Here is a 24,291-nt window from a genome sequence, read left to right as displayed (position 1 = left end):
TAGCATCTTTGGTGGAAAGGATCTGGTGGCGGGAGGGGGCTGGAAGAGCTGCGGCTGAGCAGTGAGGGGGCCTGGCTGGGGCAGCCGCCGCCCATAGGGCCACTGTTGCCCTTTGCTTGGCCAATGGGAGCGGCGAGCTCCCCTCCTGGATCGAGGGCCAGCCCGGGCAGCGCCCCCGAGAGCTGTCCTCTCACCAGGAGAGCAGGGCCAGGATGGTACGGTGGGCAGAGAGCAGGGGAGGGACCAGGGCGGCCTGTGTGAAACCCCCACTCCCCCAGGGACTGCCTGGGTGGCCACTCTTGTCCCCCGGAGAACGGGGCCAGAGGCGGCCTGCCTTGCAGGAGGGTTTCTGCGGGGGCCCAGGCGGCTTTTGCTGGCATAATCCCTCGCATGGGGCTCGGCTGCCGTGGCACACACAAAAGCCCGTCTCCTCTCCCTCCTGGGCTCTCGCAGGCCGGTCCTGCTGGTTCGAGCTGCACGGCACTACGAGGGCGCGGAGCAGATCCTCGTCCGCCAGGCGGTGATGTCTTCCTGCCGGTTCGTCAGCCTCAGGCCAGCTGTGCTGCCCCCCGTGGGCTGCTGGGTGGCCGTGGAGTGCCCGGCCCGAGTCGACCTCTCTGGTAAGCGGCAGGGGCTGCCTGCTGGAGCCCGGCCTCTGCTTGCCTCTTTTGGCCCCTGGCGGGCCCCTCCGCCTCCCTGGCCAGAGGCAGCCAGTGTGGGGAATGCCTGGGGAATGCCTGGGAGCTGCCCAGCAGCCCCGGTCCAGACGGGGAGTGCGCTCGCCTGGCTGAGCTCGTGCAGGAGAGTGCTGGGCCTGTGTGCGCCTGCGTCAGGCGCTCGGAGGCTGCTGACCCAGCTGCGGAAGCAAACCTGCGCTCCGCCCAGCAGCGCGTGGAGGGCATGTGCTCCTGGGCCCCTTGCCGCGCTGTGGGCACCACAGCCCAGGAGTTGTGCTGGGCTGTATTGCAGGGTGTTCTGGGGACTGCTCCACTTGTGGGTGGGGCGCGGCGGCAGCAACATGCGATGGGCCAGTTCTGCCTCTCACTGAGGGGGCTTCTTTCGGTTGCCTCTTGTGCAGGCGGCTGGAGCGACACCCCCCCAGTCACCTACGAGCACGGAGGAGCGGTGGTGGACCTGGCCGTCCTGGTGGATGGGCGCAGGCCCATTGGTGCCCGGGCCCGGCGCATCACGGAGCCAGAGCTGCAGCTGGTCAGCGCCAGCGGAGGCCTGGAGGGAGAGGTGGTGGCGGAGCTCGTGTGCCGGGACCTGGAGGACTTGAGGGATTACTGCCAGCCGCACGCACCAGGTGAGAGCCTGGGCCACGCCGTCCGGCAACAGCACGGTGCAGGGCCAGACCCAGCTCCTCATGCCTGCAGGGGCGGTGGCCCAGAGGGCCCAGCTACAAGGTACGCGGTGGTGCAGCTGATGTGTCCTGAAGACACGTTTGCACAGACGCGGGAGGGAGTGTGCCCGAGGGCAGGTGGGATATGCAATCCGCAGCAGAGCCCCCGCTTAGCATGCAGGAGCCCCCTGGCCCAATCCCAGCAGCATCTCCAGGTGGGGCGGGGCAAGAACCCCACCTGAAATTCTGGAGAGCTGCGGCTGCCAGTCGGTGTCGACAGTGCAGGGCTAGGTGGACCCAGGCTCTGGCGAAGGCCGCTTCCAGTGTTCCTGCGCTCCTGCTTGGGTGGGCGCAAGCCTTTGTTCACAGGCTCTTTCCCCCGGGCGGCTATTGCAAGCAAGCCTGGAAAAGCTCCCCCGCCCCCATGCCTTCAAGCGACCCTGCTTTCCTGCAGTTTCAGGTTGGGCCTTGCTGTCAGTCCTGCCTCTCCGCGCCCGCTCCGGAGATGCTGGCCCTGCCTCGGCATCCTGGCTCCAGTCCTGCGCGCCTTGCTCTAGGCCCTGGTTCAGGAGCTGGTCCAGGCCGGGCTGCAGCGGCTCTGCCAGGGCAGCTCCTCCCCTTCGCAGGCCGGGGGGGGGCGGGGCGGGGCGGGGGCGTGATGGCCGAGGGAGGGCTGCCCGGCCCCCCCTCGCGCCTGGCCTCTCCTTCCAGGAGCACTGCTGAAGGCGGCCTTCGTTTGCACGGGAGTTGTCGACCTCTCTTCCCAGAAGGCCTTGCGGGAGCAGCTGCGGGAGCACTTCGGGGGCGGCTTTGAGCTCCACACCTGGTCTCGTCTGCCACACGGATCTGGGCTGGGTAGGTGCCCACTCTGCCCGCACATGCTTCAGTGCCCCCGGCGGCCCTCGAAATGGGGACCGCCCAGACGTTGCCTGACAAAAAGGAGTGAAGCTACCCTTTAGGAGGAGTGCTGGGATTTCTGAGCCAGACTCGGAAGAAAGGAGCGCTCGTGCAGGCTTGACTAGGCACAGCGACCCCGTCCAAGAGGGAGTGGGGACACGCAGTGAACGGGCAGGGTGCTGCCAGGTGGGGGCCCTGGGAGGCGATGGGCGTGCGCATGTTTAGGTGGTGATCCTGGGAAGGAGAGAGAAACGGGGGGCGGCGGGGCTGAGTTGGCTTGCAGAGGGGAGGTTATTGGGTTGAAAGTTAATTGAACGGGATAATAAATTCAGGGGTACTCTTCCTGTTAATTTGGGGAAATAAATCAGCATCGAAGGAGAAGGGGCATTTCCTGCCATTGCCTAATAAGCCTCTGCCCCCTTTTCAGAATCCTATTCTGGGTGGTTTCAGCCACCTTGGGGGTCAGTTATTGGGAAGAAAGGCGGGACATTAATATTTCAAATAAATACTGTGTTTTTATGGTGTTGCTGTTTTTATAATCTTATGTACACCTCCCTGGGATTGCCTTTGGTGGTTAAACAGAAGTATAGAAATATTAAAAACAGGTAACTTAAAATTAACATTAGAGGCATTTAGCTAGAGGTGGTTTGTGGAAATTAATTGGACCACAGGGCTCTCTGTCCTGGCCCTGTGCTGTTCCACATTTTCATAACTGACTTGAATGAGGATGTAGAAAAGGTGATCCTGCAATATGGATGTTTTGGCACGGCCACAACAGTAGCCCTTTTGTGAATGGGCAGGCCACCTGTGGCAGCCAAATCGTGAATGTGAAATGAAATTCATTTCACCAGACAAATGAACGGAGGACGAGGCCCCGGATGGTGCTGAGGAGCCTCCAGCCGCAGAGGCCACCGGTCGCCTGCTGTGGAATCCCGGGGCGGGGGCTGCAGCCTCCCTGCCCTCCCAGTGGGCTTCCTGAAGGCACCGCTTGGCCTCTGCGGGCAGCCGGGAGCCAGGCGGACCGTTGCTCTGCTCCAGCTTCGGGACTGCTCTTGTATTCTTCTGTGATGAGCACCAGATGAGCACTCTGCTGTGAAGACAGCAGAGCCCTGAGTAGGAGGCCCGGAACGTTCTTGCCCCAGGAGTGAGCCCCCCTCGTTCCTCTGGTCTGGGCCCCGGGGGGCTTCATCGAGGAAAATGCAAGCGGTGGCCCCCACCTCCTCTGGGCTGGTGCTCACGTGTCCTCTTCTGCAGGGACCAGCAGCATCCTGGCTGGCGCTGTGATGGCGTCATTGTACAGGGCATCTGGGCGCTCCACCAGTGCAGAATCCCTGATCCATGCTGTGCTTCACTTGGAGCAAGTTCTCACTACAGGTAAGAAATTATGTGTTTAGATCAGCCTTTCCCAACCTGGTGCCCTCCAAATACATTGGACTACAACTCCCATAATCCCTCAGCCAGCTAGAAGGCTGGCGTAGATGTATAGGCCAACCTGAAGCCTGTGGGTAGGTAGCAAAAGCAAACATCAGGGGAAGAGCAGAAGGTGCTGTCTGATGCAGCAGCATCTCTGCTCCCAGCTCGTTCGGAGCTCCGGTGCAGCACAGACAGCACCGCCTTCAGGGAATTTCTGCTCTCTTCTGGAACAAGACGTAGTAGAAACGTTTCCAGCCCACTTTGCTGCTGTGATTCAAAAAGCCCGGCTGGCCATTCTCCTCTGCTTTGGGGTGCTTCTGTCATGTGCATAAAACTGCCCCATCATCTTCACTGTGACTGTTCCTGCTGTGGAGGGATGTCCAGCGGAGAGAGTGACTTCTTGCCCTGCCACACAGAGTGGGTGTCGTCGTCAATAATAGTAATAATAAAAGTTGTTATTATTATTATTATGATTATGGTACCAGTTCCCCTCTACTCAGCACTGGTTAGGCCTCACCTGGAGTACTGTGTCCAGTTCTGGGCACCACACTTTAAGAAGGATGCAGACGAACTGGAGAGGGTTCAGAGGAGGGCAGCAAAGGTGATGATCAGGGGACTGGAAACAAAGCCCTATGAGGAGGGACTGAAGGAACTGGGCATGTTTAGCGTTGAGAAGAGAAGACTGAGGGGAGATAGGATAGCACTCTTCAAGTACTTGAAAGGTTGTCACAGAGAGGAAGGCCAGGATCTCTTCTCCATCATCCCAGAGTGCAGGACACGGAAGAACGGGCTCCAGTGACAGGAAGCCAGATTCCGGCTGAACATCAGGAAAAACTTCGTGACTGTTAGAGCAATACGACAATGGAACCAATGACCTGGGGAGGTGGTGGGCTCTCCCCCACTGGAGGCCTTCAAGATGAGGCTGGACAGCCATCTGTCAGGGATGCTCTGCCTTGGATTCCTGCATTGAGCAGGGGGTTGGACTCGATGGCCTTGCAGGCCCCTTCCAACCCTACCATTCTGTGATTCTATGGTGCGTCATTTATTTATTAGCTTGGCATCTCACCTTGCTTTGAAGGCGCGCCAGAGAGAGTACATGGTTCCCATCTCCCCCACTGCCATTTTATTCTCACAGCAGCCCTGTGAGGCAGGATAGGCTGATCTTGATGACTGGGTCAAGCACCCCCTCCCCCCCCCAGTGAAAATAGGTCTCCTTAATCATAGTCCAGCATTCTAAGCCTCACCTTCTCTCTCCCCCACAGCTGTCCTAGCAGGAACAGCAAAGCGCCCAATAGCCCTGGGCAGTGGTGGCTCCCTAAGGCTTCAGCCTTCCTCTCCAGTGGCACCAGCCTTTATGTGCCGGAGGGATTTAGTGGATCTGAAGGGCAGTAGGGGAGCAGGGGATCCCTGGTGGGGCAACAGATGTTCCACCCCCCTTTACAAAATAGCCAGAGGGGCTTTTTGGCAGGAAGTGGGAAATGTTTCCGCTCTGGAGGGAGGGCTAGTGCAGGGATGGGGAACCTCTGGCCCACGGGCCACAAATGGCTGCCAGGGATTTCCCATCTGGGCCACAAGCTTCTTTTGCTGTCACCTCCAGTCAGAGATAGGAGGATGTTAAAGACAATTAAACTTTAAATACCATGCATAGAACTGAGGTGGTTGCAGGCATGAGAGCTGTTGCACTGGGGCTTACTCCTGAGTAGACTTGCCTAGAACTGAGCTGTGCTTTGTATGGCTGGTGGAATGTCCGCATTGGCAAGAATCACATGTGGCCGTGCCTGTTTTGCTTTCCCTTTGCCCCACCCCTGCTGGAATGTAGCCCGAGACCCTCCCCAAATTGGAATGCAGCCCCTGGTCCAAAAAAGGTTCATCACCCCTGGCCTAGCTGGATCATGCACAGCATCTGCAGTCCTGCTGCCTTGCCTTTGTGGGAGGAGCTGGGCCCTGGTGCACTGTCTCCCAGAAGTGGAAGGTCCTTCCTTTTGCGGCTCTAGGGCAGTTCGTGCACACCGCCAGGGTCTTCCGATTCTCCTCTGGGTCAGCAGTTTCATCCGTTCAGAGAGGAGGAGGGGAGCGCCTAACTCCAGAAGCATCAATCCTCTCCTCCTCTCTTGTGGGGGTTCCACTTGGATCTGAGACCTCCTGCGAGGGCTTCATGGTACAACATGTAAACGGGCAGGATCGCTCCCTCCACACCTGTCGCTGTTCCTTGCAGGTGGCGGATGGCAGGACCAGGTTGGTGGGCTGATGCCAGGGCTTAAGATCGGGCGTTCGAAGGCTCAGCTGCCATTGAAGGTGGAAGTGGAGCAGTTGGCTGTTCCGGCGGGCTTTGTGCACACCTTGAATGAGCATCTGCTCTTGCTGTACACTGGAAAGACCCGCCTCGCCCGCAACCTGCTCCAGGTAGAGTAACAGGGCAGGTGCTTCCAAGTGCTGTCATGGCCTGAGGTTCCTAGGGGTGACGTCGCTCAGAGCAGAGAGGTGAACCTCACAGGCCTTATAACTGGATGGATGAGACGCGTTCACAGAGGAGGAAAGGCCTGAAGCAGCGGCGGGGAACGTCTAGGCTGCAAGGCCTTCCTTGGCCCCATTGTCATCCATGCCATCCAGCTCCCATCCCAGGGTGCCGGAAACTAGGGATGTCTGTCATCCGGCCCTTTTAGGGCCTGACGGATCCCTGTGACGCCTCCAGCTTGGCTTGCCTTTGTGTGCTGAGCTGGGGGTTTCTTCCCAAAATCTGGGAACTTCTTACCCATTTGCGGAACTAGGGTCTTCTGCAAACTACAGCCATAACTCGCAGAACACTGTAGTTCCCCCAAAGGGGAACAGTTCTCCTCACCAGTGTTGGCATCAACAAGGAGAGCACAAGGGCTGCACCGCAGGGAGGGAGGACCAGCGTCCGGGGGTTCGAGCCGGCGAGAGCTCGGCAAGCTCCAATACCCCCACCCGAAGCAGTGGTTCCCAAGGCTCCGCTCGCGCCATGCGCGTCTCCCATCCTCAGCTCTCACCTCTCACCTCTCTGCCATTAAATAGAAAGGGGCTGAGTCTCAACACATCTTGTTTTAGAATGTGGGCCCGACCTCAGAACCCCTCGGCCGATTCTCATGTGGCAGCAGCTGCCGCGTCGTCTTCTCCGGCTCGGAGCGCTCCTCATGTCAGGCCGGGCTGAGGAGCAAAGCCTGGATCCTGTGCTGAGGATGGCCACTGGTGTCTAGGAAGGCCGTGGGCCGGGCCGGGCCGGGGCCTAGCAGCGCTTCCTTCCGGATTGCAGCCCTGGTGGCTCTCCGCATGGCACAGCCTCACACAGCCCTGCAGGGCTCCTGGCGCTGGCTCCCATGGCTCCCCACAGCCTCTGATCACACATGGATGCCAGTATTTCTGCGGTGCAGCAGTTGCTGTCACAGGTACACTGGCGCGCTGCTCCTCCAGAGCTGTCCTGCTCGAGCCTGGAGAACGCCACGCGCCGGGTCTCTGTGTAGCCGAGGGGCCCCTCTTTCACCATTTCTTGCAGGACGTTCTGAGGAACTGGTACGCCAGGCTGCCCACCCTTGTGCAGAACACCAGCGCCCTCGTCCACAATGCGGAGGAGTGCGCCCAGGCCCTTCAGCGAGGTACAGCCCCCCCCCGGGGCCCATCCTGGCAGAGGGGAGCCACAGGCAGAGAGGCCAGAACAGCCAAGGGCTTCAGCCCCACAGCTTTGGCAGGCAACTCCCACCTGGTTCTATTCCACTTCCAGGGATTTCCAGGAGTGTTTAGACTGAGTGGTTGAAGGGAAATCTTGCCAGGAAGGATCTGCTAGGGCAGCACGCTGGGCTTGAGCTTCCAGCGGGATCCAAGATGATGGGGGGCAGAGGCGCCTGGGAGATGCAGCTGTGCTGCGCTTTCTCTGTGAGCGGCAAGGAAGCCCAGCCAGGCTGCACGGGCTGCCTCGTCTGCAGGAGTGGACAGAGGCAGCCCGGAACAACCAGGGCCGCTGTGAGAGTAGCAGCGGCTGCCGGGCTGAGGGGGCACAGCAGCACGGCTAGAGAATGGGGCTTCCGGGGACAGACCTGCCCGCCTGGCATCCCCCAGGCAGCCCGGCCCTTTCGCCTCCGTCGTGCCTCGCCTGGCACGCTCCCGGCATTTGCGCCATTTCCCCCCACCCTCCAAGGCTAAGCCACCTCGCTGGAGTTCCAGGGCTCCGAGCTCCAGCAGGCTGCGTTTGGGCCCCTTCTGCCTCCCGCTCCTCCCACCACTCGAGCGCAGCCCTGGGAGCGCCTCCAAAATGGAACTCCGCCCTCAGGCTGGAAGAGTTTCCACCCCCGCCGCCACACGCGCAGATGTCTCTGCAAGTGCTCCAGAGAGCCGCATCGTTGGGCTGGGTCCAGATTGAGCCTTAGAGAAGACCCATTGAGTTAAGTTAGCTAGCTGGCTGCATTGATTTCAGTGGGTCTGCTCCTCGTAGAACTAGATCCGATTCCAACCCATGGTATCCCACCATTCTTCCCTCCCACGGCAGGCAACCTGGCTCTCTTGGGGAAGTGCATTGATCGCTACTGGGTGCAGAAGAAGAAGATGGCGCCTGGCTGTGAGCCTCTGGCTGTCCGGCGTATGATGGAGGTGTTGCAGCCATATGTCTACGGACAGAGCCTGGCAGGCGCTGGAGGTGGTGGCTTCCTCTACGTCTTAACGAAGGAGCCCAGGAGCAAGGAGGCCTTGCAGAGGGTCCTGGCGGAAACCAAGGTGATGCGAGGCAGCTCGCAAGTTCCTGTCCATCAGTGTCCATCTTCCTGTAGAAGCCAGAGGCTGGCATGTTGCAGGCTTGGGTGCAGTAGGCAGCCAATGCACAGAGGAAGGTGCAAGTCTTCCAAAGAGCGGAACAAGGTGGGAGAAGGGAAAGGAGGCGAGGGCTGCTGCCATGCAGGGAGAGGCGCTGCCTACCCCTCTTGCAGTCTGGAGGGCCCACCAGGCTGCGTAGCCAAGTCCTCCTCTATTCCTGCTGCAGCTGAAGGTTTACTCTTCTGCATGCCTTCCTTTCAGGGTCTGGGAAACTTCAGCATCCACATGGTAGAGGTGGACACAGCTGGCTTCCAAATGCAGCTTCTGGGGGAGAACTTCGAGCAAGAGTAGCAAGTAGCCCTGCAGCTTTTCCAGCCCACAAGGAGAGCTGGGCATCAACTTCACTTTAGGGATGACCAACTCACTGGCTGAAGAACCTATGCTTTGTTTTCATGCACTCCTGCCCGGCTTGACTGCAGGGCTGGGGGGGGGTGGTGGTGATGGGAGGAACACGACGCAAGAGGCCTCTGGCAGCAGCTGCCATCTCGCTCAAAAGAAAGAACAGGTGGCCCAGTGCCTACTGCTGACATTGCAAAAAGTGGACTCCTGTTTTGATGCCAGGCCTCGGAAGAACCCAGGCACAAGCCTACTGGATCGGACTAAACTCCAGTTGTTGTTCAGTCGTTCAGTCGTGTCCGACTCTTTGTGACCCCATGGACCATAGCACACCAGGCCTTCCTGTCCTGTGCTCTCCCCCGGAGCGTGCTCAAGTTCATATTCATTGCATCGGTGATGCTATCTAACTATCTCATCCTCTGCCGTCCCTTTCTCCTTTTGCCTTCAATCTTTCCCAGCATCAGGGTCTTTTCCAGGGAGTTTTCACATTAGGTGGCCAAAATATTTCAGCTTCAGCTTCAGTATCTGTCCTTCCAATGAGCACTCAGGGTTGATTTCCTTTAGGATGGACTGATTTGACCTCCTTGCAGTCCAGGGTACTCGTAAGAGTCTTCTCCAGCACCACAGTTCGAAAGCATCAATTCTTCGGCGCTCAGCCTTCCTTATAGTCCAGCTCTCACAGCCATACGTTACTACTGAGAAAACCATAGCTTTGATTAGACGGACCTTTGTCGGCAAGGTGATGTCTCTGCTTCTTACTATGCTGTCTAGGTGTGCCATAGCTTTCCTCCCAAGGAGCAAGCGTCTTTTAATTTCATGGCTACAGTCACCGTCTGCGGTGATCTTGGAGCCCAAGAAAATAAAATCTGTCACAGCTTCCATTTCTTCCCCTTCTATATGCCAGGAAGTGATGGGGCCAGATGACATGATCCTCGTTTTTTTTAATGTTTCAAACCAGCTTTTGTACTCTCCTCTTTCACCCTGAACAAGAGGCTCTTTAGATCCTCTTCGCTTTCTGCCATTAGGGTGGTATCGTCTGCGTATCTGAGGTTGTTGATAATTCTCCAGGCATTCTTAATTCCAACCTGTGATTCATCCAACCCGGCGTTTCTCATGATGTACTCTGCATATAAGTTAAATAAGCAGGGTGACAATATGCAGCCTTGTCGTACTCCTTTCCCAATTTTGAACCAATCGGTTGTTCCATGTCTGGTTCTTACTGTTACTTCTTGACCCTTGTACAGTGTCAGGGTGGACACTGAGTCCATAGAATCCCAGAGTAGTTCTGATTCGGAGGAAGAGCAGTCGCTCCTGGGAGAGGAGCGCGCCCTTTTTTCCCAGGGCCTGCAGCTGACAGAGATTCCTCCCACCAACATTCCTAGATTAGAAAGCAGTCCAGGGAGTGACCCAGCCCCGATAGCAGACTGGTTGGATGCGCGGCGCAGACGCAGAGAGCGGCGCCAAATGGAGAGCGTGGAAAGGAGGCGTAGCGCCTGGTTGGCGCTCAAAGAACGGTTGCGCCCAGAGGATCCAAGGGAAAAGGGGAGGGATTCTCCCTAGTCCTTATATTCAGGGGTCTGCCAGTAACTGCCTTTCAAACGGGGACCAACTGTTCCAACTTAGGGCATAGGGATGCTGCTGCTCAGATCTAGTTGCTACCTGTAGAGTTGTAAGTTGTAAAAGAAGAATAAAGCTTTGAAAAGAATCCCTTTGTCTGCGTCTGGACTTGGCTACTGGATTAGACTGAGAGAGCCCTCCAAGGAGCCCTTGACATACAGGTTTCTCAGGAGACAGGTAAGGTGGTCTGGTACCCCCATCACTTTAAGAATTTGCCACAGTTTGTTGTGATCCACACAATCAAAGGCTTTAGCGTAGTCAATGAAGCAGAAATAGACGTTTTTCTGGAATTCTCTTGCTTTCTCCATGATACAGCGAATGTTGGCGATTTGATCTCTAGTTCCTCTGCCTCTTCGAAACCCATCTTGTACTTCCGGTAGTTCTCCGTTCACATACTGCTGAAGCCTAGCTTGTAGGATTTTGAGCATCACCTTGCTGGCATGTGAAATGAGCGCAATTGTGCGGTAGTTTGAACACTCTTTGGCGTTGCCCTTCTTTGGAATTGGAATGTAAACTGACCTTTTCCAGTCTTGCGGCCACTGTTGAGTGTTCCAAATGTGTTGGCATATTGAGTGCAGCACTTTAACAGCATCATCTTTTAGGATTTTCAATAGCTCAGCTGGAATACTGTCATCTCCGCTAGCTTTGTTGTTACTAATGCTTCCTAAGGCCCACTTGACTTCACTCTCGAGGATGTCCGGCTCAAGTTCAGTGACCGCACTATCATGGCTATCAGGGGCATTCAGATCTTTCCTGTATAGTTCTTCTGTGTATTCTTGCCACCTCTGTGTATTCTTGCCTGTCTCTGCACAAAACGTTCCCTTGAGATCTCAGATTTTCTTGAAGAGCTCTCTAGTCTTTCCCATTCTGTTGTTTTCCTCGATTTCTTTGCATTGTTCATTTAAGAAGGCCTTCTTGTCTCTCCTTGCTGTTCTCTGGAACTCTGCATTCAGTTGGATATATCTTCCCCTTTCTCCCTTGCTTTTCGCTTCCCTTCTTTCCTCAGCTACTTGTAAAGCCTCCTCAGACAGCCACTTTGCTTTCTTGCATTTCTTTTTCTTTGGGATGGATGTCGTTGCTGCCTCCTGAACAATGTTACGGACCTCCGTCCATAGTTCCTCAGGCACTCTGTCTATCAGGTCTAATCCCTGAAATCTATTCCTCACCTCCACTGTATATTCATCAGGGATATGATTTAGGTCATACCTGAATGGTTTAGTGGTTTTCCCTACATTCTTCAATTTAAGCCGAAATTTTGCAAGAAGCAGCTCATGATCTGAGCCACAGTTAGCTCCAGGTCTTGTTTATATTGACTGTATAGAGCTTCTCCATCTTTGGCTGCAAAGGACATAATCTGATTTCGATATTGACCCTCTGGTGATGTCCATATGTAGAGTCGCCTCTTGTGCTGTTGGAAAAGAGTGTTTGCTATGATCAGCGTGTTCTCTTGGCAAAACTCTATTAGCCTTTGTCCTGCTTCATTTTGTACACCAAGGCCATGCCTGCCTGTTATCCCGGTGATTTCTTGACTTCCAACTTTGGCATTCGAATCCCCTATGATGAAGAGGACATCTTTTTTGGGGTGTTAGTTCTAGAAGGTGTTGTAGGTCTTCATAGAACCGATCAACCTCAGCTTCTTCGGCATCAGTGGTTGGGGCATAGACTTGAATTACTGTGATTTTGAACGGTTTGCCTTGGATTCATACTAAGATCATTCTTATCGTTTTTGAGATTGTACCCCAGTACTGCTTTTCCCACCCTTTTGTTGACTATGAGTTGACTTTCTTCTAAGGGATTCTTGCCCACAGTAGTAGATACGATGGTCACCTGAATTAAATTCGCCCATGCCTGTCCATTTTAGTTCGCTGATTCCCAAGATGTCGATGTTCAGTCTTGCCATCTCATGTTTGACCACCTCCAGCTTACCTTGATTCATTGATCTGACATTCCAGGTTCCTAAACAATATTGTTCTTTACAGCATCGGATTTTCTTTTCACCACCAGACACATCCACAGCTGAGTGTCCTTTCGGCTTTAGCCCAACCGCTTCACTCTTTCTGGCGCTACTTGGAAATACCCTCTGCTTTTCCCCAGGAGTATATTGGACACCTTCCGACCTGAGGGGCTCATCTTCCGGCGTCATCTCTTTTAGCCTTGTGATACGTTCCATGGGGTTTTCTTGGCAAGAATACTGGAGTGGGTTGCCATTTCCTTCTCCAGTGGACCACATTTTGTCAGAACTCTCTGCCATGACCTGTCCGTCTTGGGTGGCCCTGCACGGCATAGCTTATGGCTTTACTGAGTTACGCAAGCCCCTTCGCCACAACAAGGCAGTGATCCATGAAGGGGGGGCAGCATCCTATTTCCCATGCAGATGCCTTTGGGAAGCCCCCAAGCAGGACACACAAGCCATAGCCTGCGCATTGGTAATGTCAAGGGCTTAATGCAGAGGTGTCTGGAAATTTCTTATAGAATGAAGTAACTAGAAAGCTAATACAGGGAACGCCAAAAAATTATGCTTTCAGAGTATTACTATTTCCTGCAACCATCTCAATACCTAGTGGGCCTAATCCAGCAGGAGTTAGTTTCCACTGGCATTAGTCATAACTATTAAAAGGGACTGAGGCTTGGCTGGCTCTTGCTGGGTTGCACCCAATATTTTGAACATTTGTGGTTAAGCAAAGTCACTTGGTCATGCAGGAAAGACCCAGCTGCTCGCAGAAAACCCTTTGCTGTTTGTACCAAAGAGTTTTTCTTTCTGAAATTGAAATTATCATGTAACATCTTGCTGGGCATTTTTCACAGCTAGATCTGTGAATGTTTCTTATGTTACCGCTCTAACATCACACTGGAAACAATCCCAGTGGCGTTATGCGGTGTGCATAGCTTGCACACCCAAATGCCTCGATGCACATCCCACACGGCCCTTGATTTGGAGCAGGCCAAGCCCACCACACTGGGCTCAGGTAGGGGCTCCAGGCCTCATTTGCTTGGAAGGGAGCAGCCGCTCCCAACACAAGCGTGGCACTAAAGCTACCAGTGGACTCCAACAGTCAGAGGAGTTTTGGATGTGGGCCATTAGCTCAAGGATAGGTAACTTGGTGCCCTGCAGCTGTTTTAGACTGTAACTCCCATAATCCCCAACAATTGGCCCGTTCTAGTTCTAGTCTAGAGGTGCTTCCAGATGAGGCAGCAGGACCCACCTCATATTCATGGAATTTTATAGGGTAGGGTGGGGGTAAACTTCAACTTCTGCCCGTAAACTTTCCATATTTTCCCTCTGCTTTGTCTACCTTTTTTTAAAAATGGGAAAAAATCAGTTAATATAGCACAGTTGCACAGTGCCTTCTGATGGCTACTGCTAGGAGCCTGGCTGGAAGCACCCCAGATATCTGGAGGGCACCAAGCTGCCTGCCCCTGAGTTGGACCCCAGTTCCAAGGCAAATCTGGTGCAGGCTGGTTGCTTTCCTAAGGCCCAGGCAGCTTATAGTGCACTTTTCCATATCTTGCACTTCTTGCAAGGGCCTCCGCCTTCCCTACTATGGAAGACCCTTGAAAGTTGGGAAACAAATCATGCCACTCCACAAACAGCACCATGTTTCTACGACCCGCCCCAAATGTAGCTAAGCTCACTGGAACCGAGGGGTGAGCTCCAACTTTAAACAGCAGTCACTTGGCAATTACAGTTGCCACTTGCTAGCTTGAACCTGTAGAAATGTCTAAGTGCAGGCATCATCATAAAGATCAGACACAAGAGAGCTACATCAAATTCTCAGAAAAACTAAAGGGAAGCCTCCAAAAGTGCCAAAGAAGTTCTTCAAGTTTCCCCAACACATTCTGAACTGGTCCTTATGAAGGATTTTACTTTGTGCCACTCTGTCGTTGACAGAGAGAACCTGTTCCTTGTTGTAAGGAACAGCAAAAAGTAAATGACCAAAATTAAAATCAGTCCTCTTTGGCACCTTTGAGAGTTTCCCCATTTTCATAAGGAAACGTCACAGCTGTGATTGCCTTGCCTCCAAGGATAATAAGAAGCCCCCCACCCCTGCGACCGCTCCGCAGAGACCCCAGCAGCGAGTGGTGGTGCTCTCGTAGGTGGCTTTGCCAGGAGGATGAAGGCTGAGCTGTCTCAGCAGCCCACTGGCCTCCTTTGCAGCAGAGCAAATGGTGCCCTTTAGCAGGCCGCTGTTCATACACAAACTAGCAGGCAACAGGAGGCCGCCTTCAAACCCCTCCTGCGGAGCTGGCATGAGCTGTGGGGCTCGCAGCGCGGGGCGAATGGCACACATGCACGAGGCAAGAATCCAGCAGAGATTGTTTAATGCCTGCTCTAGGTGAAAAAGGGTTGATTTCCACAGATTTCCGTGTCAGAGATTAGTGGAAATGCAAGATCTGCATTTCCCTCAAGCCCCAAGGAGTTGCTGGGCCTTGGGAGAGCGCGTGGTGGGCTCCGGCTCCTGCCCCACCAGCCACCACAAGCGGAACGGGCTGCTGGCAGGGAAAGAGGTGGCCCTACAGGCGCAGCCGCTTGATGTCTTCACTACGAAAATCCATCCGGAGAGCCAGCACTTGACGGACTTCAGCTGGTGTGAGACGCCACGTCAGTGGGCCAGAGTTTGGCCCCCAGTAATCCAAGATCTCCGTTACCTAAAAGGAAGAGGGAAAGCAAAGTTATTAAACTGGCGGAAGAACAGAGTGACATTGCATTAAAAAAGCAGACAGGCACAATTTGGGAGGTATGGAACGCAGCAGCCTTGCCTGTCCCCAGCAGTGAAACCGGCACATTCCTGTGCCGATGCCAAGCTCTCTGAGGGAAAGAGGAAGGTGCCCTTGGCGTGCGCCCACAACCGCTCCCCCATTCAGCCATCGTGCGATGCGGGAGGATTCCAGTTGCAAGGCAGTGGCAGGACCTGGGGCCTGCACAGGTGAGGCTAAGACCAAATCCAAGCTAAGCGATGGCTGGCCCTCTTCCGGTGCCAGAGAGCAAAGCACCCACCCGTTCCAGGTTGAGGATGGTCGCCATCTGGGAAAGCCGAGCAAACTTGTCACGGATGGTCCAGGTGGTGACTGTGGTGAGGTAGGCAATCAGGGAGCGCAGCTCTTTGTCGAACTGTAGCCCACCAAGCTGAGGAAACGGGAGAAGAGCCAGAGAAGCCTCAGAGCTTGTGAACGCACAAGTTCACCAACAGGTCTGCTAAGCTAAATGGCTACCCTCCACCGTCGGAATAAACGGCGCAAAACAAGCATATTTCCTCTATGCCCATATTTATTCTGCTTACAAGATTCAGGCTCTCAAACAATTTGGAATGTTTGTTGTTCTTCCAAGGACCAATAGTGTAAAGCGAAGAGACGCTATGGAGACGAAGGTGCAATAACTTTTAAGGGAAATGGGATGGGAAGGACAGGGTAATGTGCAGCACCCCAAACTTCTCCCTGATGGCTAGAAACTTGAGATTTTCAGAACACTACATGTCATATATCTAAAGTCTGCTACCTAGAATAACCAAAACGTATAATTATCAACACATTGTATAATTTATCTGGAATCCAAGACCAGACATTTTTTGAAAGGAAGGTGCAGGTACAGCAAGCTGCGCAGGAAGAGAAGTCATAAGCATTCAAAGCTCTGGCTGACTCCTGACCTGCTTTTTGAGGCTTTTGCAAACACCAGCTCAAGTCCCTTTTCACCAAAGGAAGGGAAAGGAAAATAGAAAGGTGGAAGCTGAAGTACCACTGGTCACGCAGGCAGAAAATGCAGCCTTGTGCCCAGAGGAACAGCTGCCCCCCTCGCCACCTATGTTAGCCCCAAATGGGGCAGGAAGCTGCCTGGAGAGCTCAGGATGGAGCAGACCCTAGAAATGTTCACACCAACGAGAACAGGTCAAATAATCTGCCTCCCTAGCTCTAAACTGGAGCATAGCGCTCTTCTCTTCTCCCCTTTGGCTTAATGATGCAGAAAGAGGCAAGGACCCCCCCCCCCCCCCGTTCCCACCTGCTGCCTGAAGCAGCTGCCTCATGTGGTGACAGAAGCCAGCCTTGGCTTGCCTGTGGCTACAGCCACCACAGGAAGCCCAGTCTCATGGACAGAACAGCAGCAACCAGGCTGGAGGGGATGATTCTGCTGGCCTGCTGCATCTCCTTGGCTCTTTTCATGCAGGCTGGAGCACAGCCTCTCCTCACCCGACTGAAGGTGGACTTGAGGACAACCTTCTCCAGCTCGACTGCAATGAGGCTGGTCATCAGATTGGTAAGACTGTCATAGATCACTGGTGACAGTCCTGCCTGCAGACAGAAAACAAGGCCTTGGTTTCAAAAGGACAGTACCGTTGGAAAGCAAGCGGGGCCAGTAATCCACTCCCACCCCAACCTCAAGAGTCGGCGTGGTTGCCAAGTGCAGCCCAAATGGGCTGGGGGACCCACGCTTGGCTGCCAAGGATAATTTCAGGGAGCTCAGCTATTACACTGGCCGCCGCTTGGGCTGTCAGCAACAGAAAATCCTAGCCAGAAGATGAGTTGCCAGGAGCACCGAGTGCTGGCCAAAGAACCGCATGGGAGGGAGATGAGCAGAGCAGCCAGACTCCCGCACAGGGAGGGAGAGAGGGGAGGTCAAGGGGAGGAGGACCCTCCAGCTGGAGCTGCTCTGCCTGGCACACCAGGGCCTGTTCAAGGCCTTGGCTGTCCTGAAGAACGGAGCGCGAAGGCAGAGGGGGCGCTCTCCTCGGGCAGAGGAAGAGCAGCAAGCCCTGAAGCCAGTGGCCATCACAGTGGAGAGGAGGTCAGCCCATTCCCAGGTGAAGGCCTCTTCTCACCAGCTCGGCTCCTCAGCCCCTTTCCCAATGCAAGAATGGCCGGAGGAGCAGCCGGTCTAGTCCAGCGGCAGTTGCCTTAGACCAGGCTCGGTGAGTGATTGGTCTTGGCCCCTCTGACTGGCAGTGGTGCTGCGGGCTCTCTGGCAGCGAGGGCTCTTGCCCATCAGCTGCCACCTGGTCCTTCACACAGAGATGGGGATGGGGCCTAGGGCCTCCTGCGTGCAGAACAGGGGCCCTCCCACTGGTGAGATACTGCACAGTGCGGGACAAGTAAGCTGGGTCGAGGAGGTCTCCCTCCCACCGCTGTCACGTTCCGTTGACTCCTCTGGCCAGAAGGTGGAGCACCTCCCCGCCCCCACAAACAGTCCAGGGCAAACCCCTGCAGAAAAGGTTCTAGTGAGCCAGCAGCTGTCCATCCCCCAGCAGCAAAGTCGCTGGGTCACGGGGTCTTTCCACTTGCCAATTAAGTGCGAGTAGGATTTGCAAAGGGCAGCAGACTAAGATCTAACAGGGCGAATGGATCAGGGCCCCAAACCTTGAACTCTGCCATTTGCTGCTCCAGGTTGAGGATGAACTGCTGAACCCAGGGGTCATTGGCCTCATAGTCGTTGAACTCTTCCTAAAACGGGAGAAGAATGCAGGTTGGGTCCCAACTGCTTCCCACTGGCAAAGCCCCGGGATCTCTGAGGCAGGCATTTTTGTCGGCACCGGCGATAAAAGGTCCACCAGCAGTCTCCGCTGTAATGCTCCACCTCCCTTAAGAGGGAGCTGCTCCAGCAGCCCGAAGGCTTGAGGCAACATACCTTTGAGACCGCGCCAGTGGCACGGAAGGCACTTTGCCTAGACCACAACCTGAAAGCGCTTCAGATGCCACGGCTTTTGTCAAGGAACAGCGGTTGCTATTGGAGGTACTCCAGTGCTGGAGAATTCTTAGCACTCTCAGAAAACGATTCTATTGTTTACTTAACATTTCTCCATGCGCTTGAGGCACCATAATGCACCATAAAAGATCTATGTTAAAAACGCAGAGGGTCTAAAACAACTGGTGACATAAGGAAGCCCATTAGTCCAACCATCAACCCAACCAGGTGAACTCCAGATATGGCCAACAGCTCCCAAATGTGCATTAGTCCAACCCATCCGGAGGGTGCCTGGCTGGGGAAGGCAGCATTCACCCTCTGGATTCATCCATCCTCCTGCTGGGAGGCAGAACGCACTTGCTCTTGTAGCCCCTCTGTGCAGACTGCAGGACTCACCTCCTCCATGTTGTGGGAGACAGACAGGAAGAGGTTAATCCAGGGCTTCACCTGTGGCTTGACAGCTGAGTTCGTGAGCTCGTTCAGACCTTCCTGAGGGGAGGAGGAAGACCACCAGTCAGGAGACCAATTCCCAGGCACCGGGGAGCTGTTCTGCTGCCTCCCGCATGCATTCACAGCCAGCGGGGAGCAGGAGCGCAGCTCCTGACGCAGGAGCCCCTGGCTCGGGGAGAAGGGAAACTGCTTGGGCCTGCGAACGACCCAGGAGCCTAGCAACGCACACGCCTGGGCTGAAGTATCAGCTCCGAGACACACGCTGGGGGAGGAGGGCTGGCCTCTGGGAGGGGGGGAGACGCCCACCACCATGGAGGGCACCACACAGCCCCTGCACTTGGACGCGGCAGGTGCCCGGGAAGCCTCAGAGACAAGGCAGGGCAGCCCAAGGAGGCAGGATCAGCAGACAGATATGGATTTCCAGGACTCTGGCAGGTGCTACCCGGGAGTTTGGGCTGGCTAGTCTAAGCCCTAACTGCCAGTAAGTCACATCCGGGCTTCTGGCCAACCGGCCAGTGTGCCGCCTGCTCTGCCACTCACAACACGTTACATGGACCCCTGGCTTGAGAACAGAGCTGCTGATCGCCACCGCCCCCTATCTTCCCTGGCTGGCCTAGGCCAAGCTCGTGCTCACGGTGCCTTGCCTCCTCAGGAAAGCGCCAAACCTCCCCTCCCCTGCTGCTCTGATGCCCCAAGGAGTCTTGCCAGAGTAAGGGCCGCCTTGGGCTGGCCAGGCCACTGTTGCCTTGTGGCCTGGGTTCAGCCCCTGGTCCCCGACAATGGGAAGCAGGACATGCCGCTGGGCTCCCCCCAGGAGCACTTTTCCAGTGGTATGCAGACAGCCCCAAGGGACAGCAAGAGCTCTGGAGGCTCCGTCTCCGCTGACCGGTCCAGGGGTCCCTTTAAGCGGGGCACTGCTTTTGATGGGGAAGAGGGAAAGCAGAGCCCCTCGCATTCCCTCAGAGCCTCTCTGGATGGGCACACAGCCAGCCACACGTGCACTAAGCGAGGGCGACTTCTGTCACCAGCGTCACTGGACAGGCCGGCAGATTGAGAGCACGGCCAGAGCAGTGTGGGCTCATTCCGCACCATGGGAAGGAAAGCTTAATTCTTCAGCCTGTATGCATCATGCTGAGAGAGCACGTCTGCACAATTTGTTCTGTCATTTAGCTAGTTGCAGTAGCAGGGGCCAGGCCACCCAATCCCCTGGTCGCTGGGAACCCTATTCAGCCTCCCTGCTGGCTTCTGAGGTTTCATCAGGCACCGCTCATACAGCTTCTGCGCTTTGAAAGAAAACCGCCTGGATATTTTGTGCTGTAGAGCGTGAGGCTACAGGTAATGCTCCAGCAGGAAAAAGCTTACCTGCAACAGATCTCGAAACTTGTTGGAGACGGCAGCCATGTCAGAGAGGCAGCTGTCAAGCTTGAGCTGAGCTTGTTCACCCCCAAACCCCTGGCTAAGCAGCTTTGCACAATCGCTCTGCATGGAAGCACAAAGCCAGTGGCACCTGAGAATTGTCTGATGCATTGGGAGAGCCCTGCTCTCCACAGAGAGATGTTGGTTACACATTACTGTTCTCTCTCATGTTGAACGTGGAATGTCTTTCATAGGAATAGCTTTCCAAGCTAGACCGTAACTGTCTCAACAGCAAACAAGGCACGACAATGGCAGCAATTAATGGTGGGGTTATGTAGTGGTAGAAAATGAATGCAGGATTTTCCACCACTCACTAAACCTCAGGAAGAGAAGGGGAAGGCTACAGCAGTCCCCCTGCCCACCATCACGTTCTGGTAGCAGTCCCTGCTTAGTTATTTATACGTGTATGAGTCACCTTCAGTCCAGATAGGGCCCCCAAGGTGACTAACTTACAACTGAGTTAGAAGACTCTGGCATGCAGAAAGTGCCCCACCTCCCATTTTCTGCTGAATCCAACACTCAGGACTTGGCTGCATGGATAGGCAGGAGACTCCCTGCTACAACCCAGCATTTCATGGGCTCTGTGCAGTAGGGAAGGAGTAAGAAAGGAGGCAACTGCTCAGAGACAATGGACAGCACATGCCTCTTTACCCATGAATGCAGCGCATGCAGTGGGAAGCAAATTGCCTCATGTAAACTCTCAGAGGCAAGGCAAGGCACACATGGGGCTATTTTAATCCAGTAGTTTATTTTAACCGACAATTTATAAACCAGCTTTATTAGGCTGCGTTTTTTGTGTGGCTACCCACCCCAAACTGCTGGGATAGGGCAGCTAGAAATTCAACAAAAAGGAATAGGATTCCCAATCTAGATGAAGGGATTCTACTTCTGATTTTAGCAAGAAAATGAATCTGAGTCAAGCAAACAGGTCAGTGTAGACTAGTAACAACAACAACAACAACAACAAACGACAGCACCAACAAGTGAGGCAGGCAGCGGTAGAAGACTTCTTTTTAATCCGTGGTGGAAATTTTGCAAACAATACCTCCAGGGTTTTCTTTAGGGTCATGATGTTTTCACCACAGACCTCCACATTGTTTAATGTCACCTGAAGAATAACAAACAAAACAAAAGAGAGAGAGAGAAAGGATCACAGTCCTCTGTGGTTTCACACACCTGAAAGACTCATAAACAGGAGCTATGCTGTAGGCAGCAGCAGGACTGGAAGTGGCGAAAAATACAGACAGACACTCTCCCAAGACTTGCTAGCAGCAGATGCTGTCTGGGCCTGGGCCACTCACCACACGCTCCTCAGACAGAATCTGTTCCCTGATGGAGGGCTTAGATGAAGGAATCCAGTGTGAGGGACTGGAGAGAAAACAGAGTGTCCCCAGCAGGGAGAATGGGTGGCGAAAGGGGCAGGGCTGAAAAAATCCTTAGCTTTACATGCTGTGTATGTGAACTGACATGCTGTGTAAATAAATAAACCCCAAGCTAGCTAGCTAGCTAGCTAGCTATGCTGTGTAAATAAATGTACACCGATACTTGGACCTAAGATAATCAACATCCTTTTCATCCTGGCACAAGGCTGGTATCTAAAAATCCCATTCTGGATTTTTAGTAAAGTGCCCTTTACATTTGCACAATCCTAATACGTACCCCAAACCACTGGGATTGGGTGGGCTATAAACCAACATAAACGCATGCACAAAACAGCACGGTGTTGGTGCTGGGAAGCAGCAGGCGCTTGCTCACTCTCCCTACTGTTTGAGACTCCCAGCGGTGCCCTCTCTCGTACAAGCAGCAGTGATGTCTATTATCTCTCCTCTCTTCGATTACGCTGGAAGTAACAGGAACCCATGGCAAATGTTATTGCAGCAGTGTGTGTGTGTGTGTGTGTGTGTGTGTGTGTGTGTGAGAGAGAGAGAGAGAGAGAGAGAGAGCGCGAGCACACAAACATCTATCATAATGAGCAACCGCCTTACAATATCTATGTCCCAATCTAGCCCTCAGCATTCCAGCAGTAGACTCTACTGTGCTCTACCACAAAAAGCCCCCAGATATCCACCTGTCATGCAAGCTCAACTGAATCCCAGAGAGACAGGAAGACTCAACAGGTTGATCAGCAAGTGAGGAACTCCACATGTAAATGCTGCCAGTACAGAGCACTCTGGGGGATCTCTCTGCGAAAGAGAGGAAGCACTCACCTGGATCTGCTTTCTCGGTACAACGCCGTTCACTGCAGATACAAAACCTTATGATATTTGCCCTTCATTCTAAGGGCCCTGTCATCCTGGCTACTTGCTGGAAACAGCCCACACTTCTCACCTGGGACACTGCTCTTTTAGATCCTGGCCAATGTGCTACCATACATTCCCCATGTTCCCTACCTGTGCAGCATGGACAAACTCACCAGAAAGGACTGCTTGGCCTCATCCATGCTTTCGATGCCTTTGGTGTCAAACTTGCCCTGCTGAAGGCTGCTATGCATGATGCTCACCGCACTGGTCACCCCTCTCTGGATGTCCTGGAAAGTGGTGGCTGGGAAGCCCATCTTGAGTTTGTTGCAAAGGACCTCCCTGAGAAAGGCAAAAGGGGCCAAGAGAAGAGATGGAGGCTGTCAAATACAATGCTGCACGAACACCCTGGGAGATCTAACCTCTTCCAGCCCACAGGAATCCTGGTTGGGCTACCAGGAGCAGCCTGTGTGAGGCAGGGCAAAGAGGACTATGGCAATGAGCCCCCAAACTCTCCCATCGAGCTCTTATCCTTGCCTGCTGTCCCACTACTAGTAGCCTTTGTTTAAAACCACCCCTTCACTAGGTGCTTGTCAGCATGGCAGCGACACGCTCCCTGCCCACAGGGCTGAGTGCCAAAAGCAGACAGGCAAAGGGCAAGGAGGGGAAGAGTAAATGGTTCAGAAATTATTCTGGAGACTCAAGTGAACTGTATTCTGCTCTCTTGCACAGGAATGGCCTTGAGGTGATTGACCATCCCTGCTAAGAAAGCATCTGTCCCTTGCACGGCAACGCAGGATGTCCCAAAGTCACGGCCTGACCTGTGCAGGAAACAGTTGGGAATCCGTAATTCCACAGTACAAAGAAACCAGAGGCCAGTTTGCCTGCGGAAATCTAAATCTCAGAACAAGACATGAAGAGACCAACATCCACACGTCTGCCCCATTCAACTACAGCAGACTGCCTTTTAAGGGGAAGGGCGCATGAAGGAGGGAGGCACTGAACCTTCTCCCCGTCCCCACAGTGCACTGCTCCAGGCACTCCTCTCCGTGCATGGCTGCAAAATGGGAGGTAACCTGGGGCTGGAGTGGAGAAAGTCAATCCAAAATTAAATAACATCGAACAGAGCTACTGGGAATGCAGAAAGGCACTTGGAGCAATGGAGATGGTGGGGTCAGCACCCAGCACCTTCTGCTGTTTAAAGACACACACAAACATCTCCCCTGCTTTAAGTCTGAACAGAGATGGAAGGTGTCAGCCACTGTCATCTCTAGTTTGGCCCTTGTGGCAAAGTGTGGAGCCCTCTGTTCCATTTTGGTCATGGCTGGGAAGGAGGGTGTGGACTCAAGGGACACTCAGTAAGCAACTGGTGCCCATGGCCATGTGGCAGGCAAGCAGAAACCCACGGGGAGCTATTGTATTTCACTCCTGGACCATCCCGCTCCCGTTTTTTTTTAAAGCCTTTAACAGAAACACTGTGGAAAGATGTAGGCTAAGGAAGGCCAGAAGTTGGCTGCTCCTAAAAAGCATGAGGCAAAAGCCTCAGGGTCTTGTGGGAGGGCACAACGCATAGAACCTGCAGCTAAGTGCAAGCTCTAGTCAAGACCCCAAAACGGATGGGCAAAAAACATGCAACGGTAAGGACTGCATTACAAGAAACACCTCCCACCCCTGAGGCCTAAGAGGCCGGATATCTGGGGCACCGATCTGATCTGGACTTGGCAGAGTTCTCTTGGCTTTGCACAGGCTCAGACAGGGCTTGGCAGCAGGCCTGGCCCCAGGAAGGCACACACTCGCTAAAGCAGCCCTTGCATCCCCCACTTCCCTTCCCACACCACACACCCAAAGTCCGACTCCAGCTCCGTGATGGAGTGGTTGATCATTGCACAGAGACAGTCAATGCTGGAGCTGGAAAGGGCCCTCCCGATACACTTCTTCACGATATAGAAGACATCATCCACCATGCTGGAGGTCAGCTGGCCCTTCTCATATGTGTCCATCGCAACAGCCTGGAAGACAAAGCAACATACACCAATGACTTGCCTAGGAGTGCCAGAAGGGTTGCTCAGACCTGCACCTTCCTGGCCTCAGAAGGC

At 54.3% G+C, this 24,291-nt stretch overlaps 2 protein-coding genes across 6 annotated transcripts in view; one reads left to right on the top strand and one right to left on the bottom strand.

Moving 5' to 3' along the window:
* Positions 1-12,930, top strand: part of FCSK (fucose kinase) — a 33,602-nt gene extending 20,672 nt beyond the window's left edge. For 3 of the 4 annotated variants that reach the window (XM_084812333.1, XM_084812331.1, XM_084812329.1), the window contains 7 exons: positions 454-620; positions 1,079-1,306; positions 2,054-2,197; positions 3,494-3,613; positions 5,868-6,055; positions 7,164-7,263; positions 8,151-10,498. In XM_084812333.1, coding sequence (XP_084668459.1) covers positions 454-620; positions 1,079-1,306; positions 2,054-2,197; positions 3,494-3,613; positions 5,868-6,055; positions 7,164-7,263; positions 8,151-8,761 — 1,558 coding nt within the window. In that variant the 3' untranslated portion in view covers positions 8,762-10,498. Of the gene's footprint in view, positions 1-453; positions 621-1,078; positions 1,307-2,053; positions 2,198-3,493; positions 3,614-5,867; positions 6,056-7,163; positions 7,264-8,150 lie in introns of all 4 variants that reach the window. The other variant, XM_084812332.1, reaches the window with a different exon arrangement.
* A 231-nt stretch (positions 12,931-13,161) lies between these two features.
* The window catches only part of COG4 (component of oligomeric golgi complex 4), a 33,659-nt gene continuing 22,529 nt past the window's right edge, over positions 13,162-24,291 (bottom strand). Inside the window, exons 11-19 of one of the 2 annotated variants that reach the window (XM_084812334.1) lie at positions 24,038-24,204; positions 22,372-22,537; positions 21,004-21,066; positions 19,905-20,021; positions 18,489-18,581; positions 17,768-17,851; positions 16,604-16,705; positions 15,420-15,548; positions 13,162-15,070 (exon numbers count right to left, since the gene is read on the bottom strand). In XM_084812334.1, the coding sequence (XP_084668460.1) occupies positions 14,936-15,070; positions 15,420-15,548; positions 16,604-16,705; positions 17,768-17,851; positions 18,489-18,581; positions 19,905-20,021; positions 21,004-21,066; positions 22,372-22,537; positions 24,038-24,204 (1,056 nt within the window). In that variant the 3' untranslated portion in view covers positions 13,162-14,935. Of the gene's footprint in view, positions 15,071-15,419; positions 15,549-16,415; positions 16,706-17,767; positions 17,852-18,488; positions 18,582-19,904; positions 20,022-21,003; positions 21,067-22,371; positions 22,538-24,037; positions 24,205-24,291 lie in introns of both variants that reach the window. The other variant, XR_014784644.1, reaches the window with a different exon arrangement.

The sequence above is a fragment of the Heloderma suspectum genome, chromosome 8 (assembly GCF_057233095.1).
Source record: "Heloderma suspectum isolate Gila_16-S chromosome 8, 16-S_ref, whole genome shotgun sequence".
In the NCBI taxonomy this organism is placed as follows: domain Eukaryota; kingdom Metazoa; phylum Chordata; class Lepidosauria; order Squamata; family Helodermatidae; genus Heloderma; species Heloderma suspectum.
The sequence above is the reverse complement of the archived record's forward strand: the minus strand, read 5'-3'. Positions and strand labels throughout refer to the sequence as shown.